Source organism: Hypanus sabinus, chromosome 13, assembly GCF_030144855.1.
Source record: "Hypanus sabinus isolate sHypSab1 chromosome 13, sHypSab1.hap1, whole genome shotgun sequence".
In the NCBI taxonomy this organism is placed as follows: Eukaryota; Metazoa; Chordata; class Chondrichthyes; order Myliobatiformes; family Dasyatidae; genus Hypanus; species Hypanus sabinus.
In genome coordinates, this window is record NC_082718.1 from 41,037,621 (window position 1) to 41,056,445 (window position 18,825).

The 18,825-nt window shown below is 38.8% G+C and overlaps 1 protein-coding gene across 2 annotated transcripts in view; it reads left to right on the forward strand.

Moving 5' to 3' along the window:
• The window catches only part of c13h12orf4 (chromosome 13 C12orf4 homolog), a 69,537-nt gene extending 64,148 nt beyond the window's left edge, over positions 1 to 5,389 (forward strand). For both annotated transcript variants that reach the window (XM_059987482.1, XM_059987481.1), the window contains exon 14: positions 3,983 to 5,389. In XM_059987482.1, coding sequence (XP_059843465.1) covers positions 3,983 to 4,075 — 93 coding nt within the window. In that variant the 3' untranslated portion in view covers positions 4,076 to 5,389. The remainder of the gene's footprint in view (positions 1 to 3,982) is intronic.
• Positions 5,390 to 18,825: the final 13,436 nt, after the last annotated feature.

An 18,825-nucleotide genomic window follows, 5' to 3' on the forward strand; every position in this document is an offset into this window, starting at 1 on the left:
TAGTCCAATTCACCTCTTTTGTCGTTTGTAGGCAGGATAATAATTAATGGCATGGCTTTTGCCTGTTTCTGTACAGATCTCTCAAACAGTACCATAACACTCTTATTTCCTTGCCCTGCCACTATTACTGGGGAGGAGGATCATTTTTGTAATGTTCAATATGCAGGTAAATTTTCTATAGCTTATGAGGTTCCATACAAGCTTTGATTTTAAATTATATCCCATTATAGTGGATTCTGTAATTCATAGATAAATATTGAATTGTTGACAGTCTAGTTACTTGTGTCCTTCACCCTGATGCCCATTGCATTTTAAAAGACTGGACTTTGCGGAAAATTAATCTTTATAATGTATGACAAACTGGCCTGGCAAAGAGCCATCTAAATCTATCTATTTGATTTTAATTTCAAACACTACATTTTCTTCAGTTAATGTAATAATAATAATAACGTTATTTATATAGCACTTTTCATACATAAGGTGCAGGCTCAAAGTGCTTTACATTGATTGTAAAATTAAATCAAAATAGTCATAAAAATGTGACAATTAAAAATCATAGGACAAACATTATATAGATTAAAGTGTAATTGAATATACTTATTTACTTACTGCTCATTACATCGCTGGCATAAAGACAAAGCTTGCTTACTTTCTGCATGTTATGCTGCTGGTATTTAGGACAACAATGGTGGTTCTCCAACTCTGGTGATGTTCGTGGCTTCCTTCATCATGTCAGTAGCTTCCACTCGGTTTTCACTATTGTCAGTCATGCAAGTCCCAGGTGGAGAGCCAGGAATACTGTTGCATTCAGATGTAGAAGGATTCTTTATTGCTGTTTCAGTAATGATTTTGTTTTACCAGTCATGGTTGTTAGCCCTGAGTTGAACCCCCAAACCTGGATGATCGGTAGACTGCTCTAGTCTGGCCTCTACCCTTTGACCTGTTTAGCATGGTGACTCTACCATGAGCCGAAGCACAAAGCCTTGACCCCAGCCAACATAGATCTTCGGGTCACTGAGGCACACAAGCCTCCAAACCACGACAAAGGGGTTGCGGTCTTGGAGGGATTGAATGTACCACATTGTTTAAATGAAATAAATATCAGCTGGCATTAATTAATCCTGTAAATTGGTCAAATGTTAAAAAAGTAGGTTTTTAGAATAGTTTTGAAACAATTCTAAATGTTGCAGTGTCAGTACTGGCTACCACCTGAGTAAAGATTGAGGGAAACATTTCTGCTTATAAATTTATATAACGATTGAGAGTGATTTAGTCCAATGTGAAATGAGAATTTAAATCTACACTAACCACACTAGAAAGGAATGGCGGGTTGTATGGCAGATTGGGAAATAGCATTGGAAGGTATTATAATAAATAAGCAACAGCTAGCATTTGAAGTATTAATACATGGTTGATATTAAAATGTATTTGTTTAAGACAAAAAATAAACTGGAAAAGTGGTTGAGCCATGACCAAAGAGCAGAGGAGTTACATCAAAGGAATGGACCTAAAATGTTCCCCAAAAGAGCAGCAAGCCAGACAATTGAGCGAATTTCTGAATTTGGCAAAGGAGGACCAAGATGTTTGTAAGGGAAGAGAGAGCAGAATACAATAGTAATCTGATGAGAAATGTAAAAATTAACTATAAAAGCTTCATTAGATACATTATGTAAAAAGAAAAACATTAGCCCAAGTTAATGCGAATCCCTGTCAAACCAAGAGGAAATGAAATGTATTTTGAAATAAGGAAATGACAGAAAAATTAAACAAATATTTTGTGTCTCTCTTCTCAAAAGTAAGCACAGAAACCCTGGAAATAGTGTAGTTCTAGAATAGTTCCGGTGTGTATTGGTTTATTTATCTTGCTTTGTTAGAGATTTTAATAATGCAATGAATGCCTGAAGGCATAAGATTACAAGGTAGCAAATTTAACCTTTCTATTTAAAAACAGAGGTAGAGGGGAAGCTGGGGTATTGACCCAGTTAACCGGACACCCATAGTAGGGGAAATTAAAGAATCTATTACTAAAGCTGTGGTAGTGAACAGTTATCAAATAATAATAGAATTGGGCACAGTAGCTTCTTCCCTCTGCCATCAGATTTCTGAATGGGCGTTGAACCCATGAATACTATCTCACAGTTTTTTTTCTTTATTTCCACTATTTGTTTTATTTAACTTTTTAAATATATATATATATACTCTAATTTACAGTAACACACACAAAATGCTGGAGGAACTCAGCAGGTCAGGGAGCATGTATGGAAAACAGCAAACAGTTGCTGTTTCAGGCCGAGACCCTTCTTTAGGACTGGAAAGGAAGGGGAAAATGCCTGAACTTACATTGATTTTCAATTTTTATTATTATGTATGGCAATGTACTGCTGCTGTATAACAAATTTCTCAAAATATGCTGGTAATATTAAACCAGGTTGTGATACTTGATACTGAAAATCCAACCTGAAATGCCTCTGTGGATGTTGCCTGGTGCACTGGATTCCTCCAACAGTTTTTTTTTTGCCTTTTGAAAGTAAAGTCTCATTTCACAAATTTTTAAGAGATTATTAAGACTGTAATTAGCATAAGAGATCAGAGGGAATCACTAAATGTAGTTTATTGGACGTGGTTAAGATAGACTTGAGAATTTATTAACAAGAACACATGAAATTGGGGGTAATATACTACTATGGACTGAGGATTGGTTAGCAGACAAAAATTGGGGCCTTCCCTGGTTGCAGTGGATGACCATGACTTCTTCTGTGTCTCGTCATACCCTCTCCATAAACTGTTACAGAACAGCCATCTTTGCCATTGTCTGTCACTGTAAATTTCATCTGCCCCATCCAATGGAGGTGATTTAGCATGCTAGGACAAGCATGTCTCTATCTCACTGGGCTATAAGACTCACCAGCTATCCTCAGCTGGTTTGGCCTCCCCATTAAAGTAGTGTGCTGGGGTGTAGCTGCTGTCACATGTAAGCAACTAATTGGAGCTGCAAGTGAGAGCTGAGTGTCTGGTGGGGACTAAAGGTAATATTCAAGATTGCCAATACCTTCAAATTCCTTGTACTTCCCAACTTGATGCAAAGATTTTTGTTCTCCAGAGAGTAGAGAACTATGAAGTCTCAGTCACTGAATATACATCCAAGGACAATTATCTACAGCTCTTTGGATATCTGGTGAATCAAGGAATATGGGTTTAGCATAAGAAAGTGGATTTAGTGATTTAAAAATAGGCATGATCTTATTAAATGGCGGAATAGCACAATAGATTGGATGACCCAGTTCTTCTCTATTATTTTATTTTGTAACATATCAGAACCTATATGAACAGGAATTCATGTTGTGATTTCTCATGTTGGTATCTGGCGTATCAACAGACACTCCTGCAACGTGAAACCATCAGAAGAACAGGAATGTAAAATTATCAGCCTCAACAAAGCTAAGCAATATATTCACAGCTTTCATAGCCATGTCCCTTAAGGTTTTTTTTAAATGAAATGTATTCAACTATACCATTTAGCAAAGGCAAACTTTCTGTCAAGGAGCTATGAAGGACAAATTTCCAGATCTTGGTGCCAAAATGGTTGAAGTCATGCCTAACACTGCAAGAGTGATAGAAATCCGAATGGACAGACGCCCAGAGTTGAAGCTTTAAAAGGTTGTTCACTTACAGTAAAATTCAGCTGCAGTGACAAACTAGATTTAAAAATTGCACTGGTCCATTGAACATCATAGACACTTTTGAGAAAATCTGCATTCCTCTCTGGGAAACAACGTCATCATATATCTTAACTAGGTATGTGCAAAGCTTATTTTTGGCAAATAGAGTGCAAATTGCAGCCAGCCAGTGAAGAACATCCTGAAGCCCTTCACACTCTGCAACAATCAATTTCACACCCTTACATTGAATAGGTATGAATAATGCTGTCAATGTGTGCTCCGTACCATGGAATATAAATGGTAATATAATTTTATATTAACAGAGTATTTCAGAAGAAATGTTCTACCAGTTGAGCAACATGCTACCTCAGATCTTTAGAGTGTCATCTACCCTGACCCTGACCTCCAAGCGATGAACAAACAAATGAACTACTGAACAGCAAGTGAGTTATGTTGACAAGTCACTTTTTGTGTGGGCTTCAGACAAGATAATAAAAATGATCAACTCTGGATGTTTCCCACAGCAATTCAGAAAGACTTTTTTTTTCATTTCAGCAGAATCTCAAACATTTATAATTGTTGCACTTAAGTTGAAATATGCATCAAAATTTAATGTACTGTCACAATGAAGATGATGTCTTAAAGTTGATCCTTGTCTCCTTTTATAGACTTAAAAGTTACCAAGTACTGTTACAAGCACATTTAATGAGATGGACTAGATTCCTCTTCCTATAATTTCAGTAAAGTTATGGTTTAATTGCTCTGCCAAAATGAAGAGATTTGATGTGAATGCAATAAGCCTTTGTACAGTTACATCCTCACTATATTTCAAGACTATGGAACATATAATAATGAAAATATATTCAAAATTATTCCATTTCTAATTCTCATATTTGTACATGTGTGAGGCAAAGTTGTTGGCCGAAAAAAAATTAGATTTGTGAAAGTGGTTGCTGCCTATAACTTGCTTTGGGTAACATTAGGTGATGATAAATTTCATATTTGTGTACAACTAGCTATTTAATTGTGGAACTTGAACTATTTTCCCATGCTTTTTAACTTTATGCAGCTAGTTTGCCTATCTAAATCCATTAAACATTGATCATAAATGAGGCAGTCAACTAATACATTTTTTGTTCTGCGACTTAAAACACAGATGTGGCATCAGAACCACCAACATATTGCAATGATGTATAAATATAGGATTAATAAGTGCAAAGTGATTCACATATCATATAAGTTGTTATAATTTTATTCAGTTTCAAGTTTCAACTGTGACTTAATTCCCAATGGTGATTCTCTGAGTTCATATCCTAATATGTAATTTATAGGATTTTATATATGTATTTAGAATGATGTCACTTTGGATGTTTAGTAACATTAAAGGCTCATCTGCACCCAATTAAGTAACACTAAAATGGAAAGTTATGTTTAAAGTTGGTATAACAGAGAGCCATTTGTAATTGATTTGTGGCGCCATTTGTAATTAATTTGTGGCATTACTGTTTATCTGCAGGCTCACGGGTAACAAATACATTATTCATTATTTTTCACATATTTGTATAACAGAAATTGTTATCTTCAATTGCACTGTTGTACAGAGTAATGAATGAAAACAGTTCAAAATATTTAGAATCGTGCGGAAATAGTTACCTGTAATCTCATGAATTGTCTCAAGCGTGTACATTTTGTATTTGAAGAAGTAAACATACTGCATTTTTAAAAACTGATACCGTATAATTTAACATTTATTTATATTGTGTGCCATTCTGGTTACCCCAGTACAGGCACAATGTGGAGGCTTTGGAGTGAGTGCAGAGGAGACTCTTTAGGATTAGAGTGTGTTAGCTCCGAGGATGGGTTGAACAAATTTGTGTGTTAAAAGCTGAGGGAAGAACTGTTAGAGGTTTATAAAATTCTGAGGGACATGGATAGGATAGCCAGAGTATTTCTCCATGAGCTTAAATGTCAAATACTAGAGGACATATCTTTAATGCAAGAGAAGGAAAATAAATTTTTACCCAATGTGGTAAGTATTGTGTGGTAAATGCTACCAGACATGGTGGTGGAAACAGACAGAATAGTGTCATTTAAGAAGCAGATAGGCACATGAAGATGCAAGGAATGGAGGGATATAGTTCATGTTCAAGCATATCAGTTTAATTTAACATTGTGGGCCAAAGGGCCTGCTCCCATGTTGTATTGTTCTATGTTCTAAAGCTAATATGCATGGCTGTTTGTGGTCATGCATCACCCAAAGCTCAGCATTTTCCGCTGTTATGTTCATAGCAGCTTCACCTTCACCATACACATTGTACAGCACTTCATGAAAGAGTTCAGCAGTAAAATAGTGTACATAGAAAAGGGGCTTCTGGGGGATTTTGCATCATGAATCCTGTAGTGTTGAGCATCCCTTAAATGTCCTCATATTGTGTATAAATTAAAAATTATATTTGAATTTCTATGTTAACATTTTGTCCCCCAAGTCAGAAGATTGTGGATTCAAGTTCTACTCTAGAGTCCTCAGCAAGAGGATTTTTTAGGTAAGCACTCCATGCAATCCTGAGGGATTGCAGCACTGCTGGAGATGTAGTTTTTAGGTGACAAAAAGCTGAAGTTGTGCTCTTTCAATCTTCTGCACAGAACATCTGATGCCACACATGGTTGTATTAATGGCATTCTCCAGGGTGGAAGGCTTGATTGAAAGGAAGAAGAGTAAAATCATCAGGTAATGAAGATGGAGGAGGAAATGAAAGGACTTTGTTTTTGGCCCAGGATATTCAGGGTATAATTCTCTAATGCGATTCTTGGTGAGGAACAATATATGAATGATATGGCCTTTATTCAGGATGTAATCACTAAAATATGTCATGACTACATCATGGTACATGTGAGAAGTTGCCCATGGCTATCAAAATGCTGTAAAGATGAACCTATTGGGTTCACTGGAAGCTGGAAGTGAAGGTACTTGCAACATTTCCCAGTTTATTCTCCTCTATTACATAAAGGAGTATATTTTTAAAAATGAATGAAATAAAATTTATTGAACAAAATTTAAGACTAATCACTAAAATAAGAACAATTGGCAAAATTCAAATTAATTGAATTAAATTTCAATGTAAGGGTTTAGTTACTGAGGTCCCAGAGACTTCTGTTTGCACAAGTGAAGTTTAATGGGCAGACTGCCCAGCCTGAGAGCTGGGAAATCACGAGGAATCCACCAGAGCAATGTAGGTGCTGAGGTGGCTGGAAGGCTGCCAGCTTTTAAGTGAACCTGTACCTTCTGATTGAAGTCAAATTATCAAAGTGCTTAAAAAAATATAATTTGAGCAAATGACCTAAGGAACTCTTGTTTGGAAAGGATAACTATTTTAAGATTGTCCAACAGTACAGTAACAAACATTATCAACAGAAAAATCAATGGGCAACTTGCCAGATTTACTTTTGCACAAAATTTTATAACTGGCTAGCGTGACATCTGTAAACTACAGTTTGCAGTATGAAGCCTTGTATCAGGAACAGATTGTGCAAAAATTTTCAAATGTGACCTAAGTAGGCAAAATTTCAATTAGAAGCACACACATTACATTTATTGGGAAAGCCTTTGAAAATGACAGATTTATGAAGATATTTAATGATGAAAGATAAGACCATAAAACACAGGAGCAGAATTAGATATTCAGCCCATCAAGCCTTCCCTATTTGATCATGGCTTATTTATTATTCCTTCTCAACCCCTTTCTCCTGCCTTCTCCCTGTGACACCCTTTCTAATCAAGAAACTTAATCTCCACTGACCTGGCCTTCACTGTCATCTATGGCAATGATTTCCACAGATTTGCCAGTCTTTAGCTCAAGAAATTCCTCCTCATCTTTGTTCTAAAGGTACATCCTTCCATTCTGAGCCTGTACCCTCTGGTCTTAGACTTTCCCACTGTTGGAAAACATCTTGTCCTTGTCCACTCTATCTAGGCTTTTCAATATTCATTAGGTTTAAATGGCATCCCCTCTTCATTCTTTTAAACTCCAGTGAATACAGGCTCAGAGGCATCAATCATTCCTTATATTGTATGTTAACACTTTAATTGCTGGGAACATTCTCATAAACCTCCTCTGGACCATCTCCAGTGCCAGCACATTCTTTCTTAGATATGGGGCCCAAAACTGCTCACGGTACTCCAGGTGAGGTCTGACCAAATCCTTAGAAAGCCTCAGCATAACATGCTTTCTTACATATTCTAGTGCTTTATAAATGAGTGCTAACAATGCATTTACCTTCCATCAGCATACAGAAATACATTCAGTGGCCACTTTAACAGGTACCTCCTGTACCTAATAAAGTAGCCACTGAGTGCATGTTTTATATTGATGGTCAGAGTTTTCCTGGAAGAGAAGAAAATACTACTCAGAAACTCCAGCTGGAATATTGCAAATGAAGTAGGCAATTCAAAGTAATACATCAGTGGCACACAGGCTTCCTGTGGAATTTGATAAATCCTTTATGTTATTCTAAATAATCAAGTATAATACAATATGATAAATGTGTTCATTTAAAATTACCTGTATAATTTAAAATAATATCAGCTTTAAAATTATTAATTTTATTGTATTATTTGATAAAATTGATAATTTGAAATAAATTATCAGCTTTAAAGCAAAACAGGACATTTAGATGGGATTTGATTTTTTTTTCACCCAAGGTTTGTTGAACTTTTGATGCACTGTCTGAAAGTTAGTACAGGAAAGGATTATATAGGTGTGCATGTAAAGAACATGTATGAGTCAAGTACTGGAAAATAGAGTTGGTACTCGTGTGTTTAATATTTTAGTAATATTTGAGTAATATTGTAAATATATTGCTAGATTAAGCATTATTTGTTATTTACATAGTGCATTGCAGGTTATATGTGAAAGTAAATAAATGGCATACGTCGTGGCACTATCACGTGATACGTGTGCACTTCGCTTAATAGTAAAGACAAAGTTTGACTTGCATTCCTGGATCTCTTGTTTCTTTTCTATTAGTTTTTTAAAAATATGTTTTGAATGTATAGAAGGTAACAGTACTGTTAGGTACTTAGTGGCCAGTATTGACAAGTGGGTCAAAAGAGCAAGTTTCTGTGTTATGTGACTGTAACTGTGAACTAAATTATCTGTAATTCAATAAAATAAATCAATGTATTGCAATTAAATGCACTATATTCAATAAAAGTTAATTCTGAGGAATTTTCTTTTTGTTTATGATAGACTGCTGGAAACTGAGCACAAATATAATCTCAGACTACTTGGAGAGACAAGAAATTAACTTTTATTGAATATAATGCATTTAATTGCATAACGGTACTGACGCTTTGCAATAGTTCAACTGACCTGAAATGTTTTGTTGATGATTTTTGTTTGTACTCTGTCTAAAGCTTAAGTGTCTGACAATGATCAGCCAGGATTCCAGTTGCCCTGGTGCCATTTCTGCAGAACTCCAGTGTTTACTGTGCTCATCACTGACAGTGCCAAGTTTTGCGGGGAAGGATTCTGAATGGGAATGCAGAAGATGAATTTTTAGTGAAATGTTTCACTTCATGGTTTTGTATATCTGAAACATGTCAACCAGCTATGCGTAGCTTGGTGTTCTGTAGTTGCCAAGAAAATGTTTAACAATATCCTTGAGTGTCTTCCATGTGATTTTCTCTGGCCCCACTAGAAATTCTTCGAATTGCCTGTCATCGATGACCTGTTTGATTTGTGAACCAACAAAAATGCCTTCCTTAATCTTGGAATCAGTTGCTCTGGGAAGCATTTGTCTTTGCTGTCCTCTTTTTTTCTTTATTAGTAAGAGAGAGAACCTGTGGCATGTCAAATTGTCAGGTGAGCAATTAGTTTGTGTTGTACTGCAGATCATGGTCATTATTGGGAGCCGTGCTGTTGCATGTTTGGTGGGAGGAGGATGCTGATGCTGTTTTGCAGAAGTGGGTGGGGGTTGGGGAGGGCTGTTGCTTTGCTGATGTTTGTGCGTGAGAGGGAAGAGTTGGGGGGAGCTTTGGAATTCTAACATTTTAAATGTCATTCATTCTTTGGGGCACACTTCAGTTTTCATGGATGTCAACGAAGAAAAAGTATTTCAGGATGTATATTGTACACATTACTCTGATATTAAATGGAACTATTGAAATATCAAAACCCTTCATGGAAACTTTTATGCCTGATGACAGCAGACTACATCGTTGCAGTCTTGAACCCAGTAATTCTACTTTTGCCTTTGACAAACCAAGTCTCTGACCAGGTCATTTAGCTCAGATTGAGTTATCAGATGAGGCACACTCAACATAAAGAGTTCAAAATCTGTGTCAGCGTCGGTGTCATTTTCCATTCCTGGCTCGTGCATCACAGCATCTTTGCCTGCCTCCTCGAAACTCCATGTCCTGTTATACCACCCTGCCTAAGCCCATTTGTGTAAAGCTTGTGTACTTTAGCCATATATAACCAGATGTGTATGAAAACATGCATGCTAATATTACCAACAGCCTGTTTCTATTCAGCTTGCTATCAAAGCCAATAACAATTTCCTTATTTAAAATCCGTGGATCAGGTCAAGCTGATCTTGAGCCTGTGCTTCCACAGGGAACAACCAGCTGACTAGGTGAATTTACAGCTTGTTCCTGACCTTCATTGTTGTGCTTTACCTTGTGGAATTCAGATGTCAGCTTGTCTGTTCTTGAAATGAGTCTGGGCACAATGCACGAGCATTGGAAAATGGGCCTGCTCCCTCAGTGTACACCAGTCATATGTTACATAACCCCACTGTTTGAATAGGGTCATCAATCTGGATTGAATAAATAAAGTGATTTGGGTTTTATTAATTTCATACAATTAGTAAATTTAGAATAGTTTTAATTATTAAAGTTTAATTCAATTCAAAATAATGCAGTATAAAGAAAGTATATTTTACATTGAATAGGCAACACGAGTGAAACTGCAGATCCTGGAAATAGATGAAAACACAAAATGCTGGCAGAACTCAGCAGGCCAGACAGCATCTATGGGAGGAGGTAGTGACGATGTTTTGGGCCGAAACCCTTCATCAGGAGTGAAGTAACATGGGATGGTGGAGAGGGGATAAGAAGTGGGGGGAGGGATAGAGAGCTGGGAAGTGATAGGCTGGAGGGAAATGGGCTAGGGGGAAGGTGGAGAATTATGGGAAATAAAAGAGAAAGAAAGGTAGGGCTGGGGGAGATTATAGTGGGGGGGAAGAGAGAGAAAGGGAATCAGACTAAAATTATAGATAGGGATGGGGTAAGGGTGGGGGGCAGGGGTATCAACAGAGGTCTGTGAGTTGGATGTTCATGCCGGCAGGTAGGAGGCTACCTAGGCGGGAGATAAGGTATTGCTCCATCGACCTGCGTGTGGCCTCATCTTGATGGTAGAGGAGGCCATGGACAGACATGTCGGAGTGGGAGTGGTCAGTGGAATTGAGGTGTGTGGCCACAGGGAGATCCTGCCACTGCTGGAGGACCGAGTGCCAGTGTTCGGCGAAACGGTCTCCCAGTGTGCGACAGGTCTCCCCAATGTGTAAATGGCCACATCGGGAGCACCGGATACAGTATATCACCCCAGTTGACTCGCAGGTGAAGTGGTGCCTCACCTGAAAGGACTGTCTGGGGCCTAGGATGGTGGTGAGGGAAGAAGTATGGGATCAGGTGTAGCACTTCTTCCGTTTGCAGGGATGTGCCTGGAGGGAGGTCGGTGGGGAGGGATGGGGGGATGAATGAATAAGGGAGTCGCATAGGGAGCGATCTCTGCGGAAAGCTGAGAGTGGGGGGGGGGGCGAGGGGAAGATGTGGCTGGTGATGGGATCCCGTTGGGAGATGGCCACACAGTTCAATTCCACAGACCATTCCCACTCCGACGTGTCGTCAATGGCCTCCTCTACCATCAAGATGAGGCCACATGCAGGTCGATGGAGCAATACCTTATCTCCCGCCTAGGTAGCCTCCTACCTGCCAGCATGAACATTCAACTCACAGACCTCCGTTGATACCCCTGCCCCCCTTACCCCATCCCTATCTATAATTTTAGTCTAGTTCTCTTTTTCTCTCATTTCCCCCCTCACTATAATGTCCCCCAGCCCTAACTTTCTTTCTCTTTTATTTCCCATAATTCTCCACCTTCCCCCTAGCTCATTTCCCTCCAGCCTATCACTTCCCAGCTCTCTACTTCATCCCTCCCCCCACTTCTTATCCCCTCTCCACCATCCCATGTTACTTCACTCCTGATGAAGGGTTTCGGCCCGAAACGTTGTCACTACCTCCTCCCATAGATGCCATCTGGCCTGCTGAGTTCTGCCAGCATTTTGTGTTTTACATTGAATAATAGATTTAAATTTTTAATTTTAAAAATATTTGTATGTCTTTTGAATTGAATTAACATTTAATTAATAAAACAATACTAATTTACTGACTTGCATTGTGAAAATACAAAGCTACAATGCAAATTGCAATTGTTTTATTATTTCCAGTGTTCTGACCTTAGGCTAATTAGAAATTAAATACCGATAAAACTGATAACTTTGGTGTGATAGGTACCAATGTTTCCAATGAGCTGCACCAAATGTGGGATGTGGGCAAGTTATTGGATGATTAATTAATCAACATGACTGATAACGGAGTTGTAGACCCATCTTATCATCTCTTGGCCATGGTGTGGTCCCTCTAAACCAGTTCTTAAAGCCTCATGTCTCAGGGGGATTTTGCTGGATTGTACATTTGTACCAATAGTCTGGTCCAACAAGTGGTTGAAAAAGGCAAACAACATAATGGCCTTAATCGTGAAGGGATTAGAGGAGTTTAAGAATAGGGAGTCATTGTTTACAGTTGTATAGGATGTCAGTGAGATCACACCTGGAATGCCTTGCTTCGTTTTGGTCTCCGCCTCAAAACAGATATAGTACCATTGAAGGCAGTCCAAAAGAAATTCATCAAGCTAATTTTTGGGATAAAAGTTTTCCTTCCAAAAGAGGCTAGACAGAATAGGCCCGAATTCATTGGAATTTAGAAAAATGAGTGATGACCATATTCAAATATATAAATAAATGGTGTTCCACACGGGTCAGTGTTGGGACCGCTTCTTTTTATGCTGTGTATCAATAATTTAGATGATGGAATAGATGGCTTTGTTGCTGAGTTTGCAGTGAAGATTGGTGAAGGGGCTTGTAGTTTTGAGGAAACAGGTATGCTACAGAAGGACTTAGATTAGGAGAATGGGCAAGGAAGTGGTAAATCAAATACAATGTTGGAAAATGCATGTTCACGCACTTTGATAATTGAAATAAATGTGCTGACTATTTTCTAAACAGGGAGAAAATCCAAAAATCTGAGAGGTAAAAGGACTTGAGAGTCCTTGTGCAGAACACCTTAAAGGTTAACTTGCAGATTGAGTCAGTGGTGAGGAAGGCAAATATAAATTCATTTCAAGAGGTCTTGAATATAAGAGTAGGGATGTGATGCTGAGGGTTTATAAGGTACTGGTGAGACCACACCTTGAGTATTCTGAACAGTTTTGGGCTCCTCACCAAAGAAAAGATGTGCTGGCATTGGAAAGGGTCCAGAGGAGGTTCAGAAGGATGATTCCGGGAATGAAAGGGTTACCATACAAGGAACATTTCATAGCTCTGAGTCTGTACTCACTGGAATTTAGAAGGATGGAGAGTGGGATCTCATTGAAACCTTTTGAATATTAAAAGGCCTAGACATAGTAGAACCGGAAAGGATATTTCCCATGGTTGGTGAGTGTAGGACAAGAGGGCACAGTCTCAGGATTGAGGGGTGTCTATTTAAAACAAGATGCAAAGACATTTCTTTAGCCAGAGGGTGGTGAATTTGTGCAATTTGATACCACAGGCAGCTGTGGAGGCCAGGTTGTTAGGTGTATATAAGGCAGAGATTGATGGGTTCTTGATTGTACATGGCATCAAAGGTTACAGGGTGAAGGCCCAGGGATTGGGTTAAGGAGGGGAGAAAAAGGATTAGTCATGATTGAATGGCGGAGCAGACTTGATAGGCCAAATGGCCTAATTCTGTTCCTAAGTCATATGGTCTTATATAAGGTGGCTAGGGGGAAAATTTATTAGTGAGAGAGTCACAAACAAGGGACATACAGCTGCAAATAGTGGGCCAATCATTTTAAAATGAAGTACATCAAAACTTCTCTCAGGGAGTGGAGAATCACTGGAACTCTCTGCTCCCAAAGATGTGAAGGCCAGATCGTTAAATATTGTTAAAGTGGAAATTGATTAAATATTTGATAAATCAAGGAATTGAGGTTCATGGGGAACTGATACATAAGAGTTTAGGCCAACAGAGATCACCAGTGATCAAACAGGAGAGGCTTGCGGAGGCCGGTGGTATACTCCTGCTCCTATATACTATAAATTGCATAAACTACCCTCACCTCACCACCAACCACTCCCCAACATGGCAAGATCCTATCACTCACCTATATCTAGTCTGAAACTTCGATTTAAAATCTAAACAAATAACCACAAATTACAAGTTGACTGTGGTTGATTGGAAACTATCTGTGGATTGGGTAAATTGAGGCATTTGCTTCCCAGTTAACTCATTGTCAAAGTAAATTTATTTAAGTACGTATATTTTACCATATACCAGCTTGAGATTCTTTTTCCTTGCAGGCATATACAGGAAAATAAAGAAATACAGTAGAATTTATGGAAAACTATACATATACAAAGTGTAAAAGAAAGACAACCTAAGGGAAAAAGAAAACAAATTGTGCAGATAAAAAAATAAATGAATAATGCAGAGAACTTGAGTTGTAGAGTCCTTGAAAGTGAAGCTTGTAGGTTGTGGGATCAGTTGTGAATTGTGGTGAGTGAAGTTATTCTTGCTGGTTCAGGAGCCAGAAGGTTGTGGGGCAATAACTGTTCCTGAACCTCATGGTGGTGAAGCAGTTATTTGTGTGTTGTGCTCAAATGTGATGGTTGTATCTCAGTTCTACTCTTCTGACATGGAAAATCTGGCTATCAAGTGTCATTTGTTCTATAAGCTGAGAAAGTTCTTTACCATCATCCTGTGAGCAGATTTTTTTCTACTCGTGGAAAATGTCAACCTGGCACTGGAAGAGCTGAGCTCTGTAATCAACAGTCATGAGACAACACATCTTGATGCCTTCCTAATCATCGTTGAGGACATCAGCTAGGCTAGTTTGAAGAATTCTCTGACAAACTACCACCAACAAGCCATCTGTGAAACCAGAGAAGCTAACATACTCAATCACTTTTGCACCTCCATCAAAAACCCTTACTGTGCCATCACAGGGCTGCACTTCGGCAAGTCTAGTCACCTGGCAGTACTTCCATTCCCACCATATAGGCAGAGACTGAAAACTGCAGCACCAGTGATAAGCACTGCGAACAGAGGCAGAGGAGAACTTACAGGACTGCTTTGAATTGGCAAACTAGACCACATTCAGGGATTCATCTTTGGGTTTGACTGAATGCAATTTGACTGTCACTGACTTGGAGCAGTGTGTGCCTTTGAGAACACAATGAGTTTCCCCAAACATAAGCCCTTGGATGAACCAGGTGATCACAGTATGCTGAGGGCTAGATCTGTGGCATTCAAGACTTGCAATCTAGAATCACAGCAGTCCAGGTATGACCTACAAAAGACTATCATGAGAACAAAAGAGAAATTCTGTGTGAAGCTTGAGATATGATTAGATGCATAACATCTGTGCAGGGTTTGTACACCATTACTTCCTATAAGAAGAATCTAACAGCATAGTTGGCAGTGATGCTTCAGTGTCTAATCAACTCAATGCCTTTTATGCTCACAGTATCTAGCAACCCTGTGATCTTTGTCTCAGAGGCCAATTTCAGAACATCCTTCAAGACGGTTAACCCTTGCAAGATGTCAGGCTCCAACAGTGTACCTTGCAGAGTACTGAAACTGTCAACCAACTGGCTGGAGTGTTGAAGGATATCTTCAAACTCTCTACTGCAGTGTGAGGTTCCCAGCTGATTCAAAAGGGCATCAATCACACTAGTGCCAAAGAAGAGCAGGGTGAACTGCCTCAATGACTATTGCTGTGAGGTTGGTCATGGCTAGAACTAACCACTGCCTGGACCAGGACCTGCTATATTTTGCCTACTGCCACAGCGGGCATAATCTCACAGGCTCTCCATTCAGCTTTGGGACACTTAGACAACAGCACAACATATGCCAAACTGCTCTTCGTTGATTACAGCTCAGCATTCAAAACCATCTTCCCCTCACTACTAATCAACAAACTTCAAAACCTGGGTCTCTGTACTGCCTTCTGAAAACGGACCCTCAACTCCCTTATTGTGAGTCAGTGCAGATCAGTAATAACATCTCCTCGCTCTCAATCAACACAGACTCCGCTCAAGGATGTGAGCTTAGCCCACTGTTCTACTCTGTCTGCACTCATGACTGGGTGGCAAGGCAGAGCTTAAACAACATCTATAAATTCACTGATAACATCACTATTGTTGACAGAATCTCAGATGGAGATGGGGAAGCATACAGGGCAGAGATAGATTAGCTGGTTGAGTGTTGTTGCAAAGAACACCTCAACACTTCAGCATGACCAAGGAATTGATTGTGGACTTCAGGTAGGGGAAGTTGGGAGAACACACAAGTCGTCATTAAGGAGTCAGTGGTGGAAAGATTGAGCAGTTTCCTGGATGGCAACATCTTGGAATATTTGTCTTGGGCCCAACACATTGATGTAATCAAGAAGACATACCAGTGGCACTATTTCTTTAGGAGTTTGAGGAGATTTGGTATATTACCAAAGACTTGTAAAATTCTACAGATGTGCAGTGAAAAGCATTCTGAATGGTTGCATCACCTTGTAAACTCAGCCAGATCCGTCATGGGCACAACCCTCCCCATTATCAAGGGCATCTTTTAATTGGTGGAATTTCAAGAATGCAGTATCCATCATTAAGGACCCTCACCTTCTGGGCCCTCTTCTCATTGCTACCATCAGGGAGGAGGCTGAAGGCTCACACTACATGTTTTACAACAGTGGAAATTTTGGGCCAAGATCTTCTTCAGGACTGGAAAGGAAAGGTGAAGATGTTAGAATAAAAAATTGGGGGAGTGGAAGGGGGATAGCTAGAAAGTAGTAGGTGAAGCCAAGTAGATGGGAAAAGTAAAGGGCTGGAGAGGTTATAGTTTCCAAACAACCAATTGATTTGGATAGAGAAATGGAACTTTGAGGAACAATAAACAACAAGAATTCGTGAATACTAACCATGGAATCACTCCTAGTAATATACACTAAGTAAGAAGGAAAAATCGACATTAGGAATGGAATGGAATGTAATAAGGGCAATACTATGATCTTCATGGGGGATTTCAATGTGCAGGTAGATTGGGAACATTAGGTTGGTGCTGGATCCCAAGAGAGGGAATTTTCAGAATGCCTACGAGAATTTTTTTTGAGCAACTTGTAGTTCAGCTCACTTAGGGAAAAGCAATTCTGTACTGGGTGTTGTGTAATGAATCAGATTTGATTAGGGTGCTTACAGTAAAGGAATTCATTGCCATGGACAGCTATGGAGGTCAAGTTATTGAGTATTTTTAAACTAAATGTTAGAAGGGTGTTGGTTAGTCTGGGCAACAAAGGTTATGGGGAGAAGACAGGAGAATGGAGTTGAGAGGGATAATAAATCAGCCATGATAGAATGGCAGAGCAGACTCCTGATGAAGGGTCTTGGCCCAAAACATCGACTGTTTACTCTTTTCCATAGATTCTGCCTGACCTGCTCAGTTTCTCCAGCATTTTGTGTGTGTTGCTTGGACTTTCAGCATCTCCAGATTTTCTCGTGTTTATATTTTATTTTGATTCTGATCGAACTGCCATGACAAATCAATTTTTTGTTAAAGAGTTCATATTTGATTTGATGTGAAATACATCACAATTTAATCCTGGGGAGAATTTAAAGAGTGAGGGAAATGTTTACAGATGAAGCAATGTCATGGAAACATCACTGATGCATAATCTCCTTTAACAGCCAAGAGGTCTGGAGACAAATCTGTGCTCCAGCTGATACAAGAACAATTAAACTAATAATACTAACAATTGTCAGGAAGTGTTTGCAAGTCTAATCTGATTGGGATATTCAAATATCTAGTCAAATTTAAACATATTCAAATATGTTTAACCCATTCATTCTAATATTTGGAGTCATTTCACAGTTGAGTGTGGTATTTGTGCGCTGATGTGGAATGATAGCAACCTAAGTTGTTAAAACCATATTGATAAAATTTATGTTGACTACTAATTTAGTCACAATTAATACATACACTCAGTAGCCACTTTATTAGATACCCCCCGGATCTAATAAAGTGGCCACTAAGAATATGTTTGTGGTCTTCTGATGCTATAACCATCTACTTCAAGGTTTAACATGTTATACGTTCAGAGATGGTCTTCTACCCACCACTGTTGCCACACGATTACTTGAGCTACTGTCACCTTCCTGTCAGTTTGCATCAGTTCTGCCCTTTTCCTCTACCTCTCCCATGAAGAAGGTGGTTTTGTCTACAGAGCTGCCATACACTGGATGTTTATTGTTTTTCCACACCATCCTCTGTAAACTCCAGAGACTGTTGAGGGTGAAAATCCCAAGAAATCAGCAGTTTCTGAGATACTCAAACCATCTGGTACCATCAATTCCACGACCAAAATCACTTATTATTTCTCCCCATTCCGATATTTGTTCTGTACAACAAATGAACCTCTTGACGAAGTCTGTATGCTTTTATGCATTGAGTTGCTTCCATGTGATTAGCTGATTAGATATTTGCATTAATGAGCAGGTGTACCAGTGTATATTTTATCTGACAATAAAGGTCTAGTAGATTAGAACTGCATCTAAATCTAAGGAACATTCGTAATATGGCTGTTAGTGCATAATCTGAGCTATTAAATTTATCGACTAATTTTTATTTATGTGGTTAGATTTTGATTTTCTGAGAATGCCTGCACATTCCATATTACCATAATGTGCCCAGATTCGTGTGAAGTAACTATAGTCTCACAGTCCTACTAAGGCAAATCTACAACTGATACCAGTGCAAAATAATCAGCTCAGCTCTGTAAAATGCATTAATGGTCATATT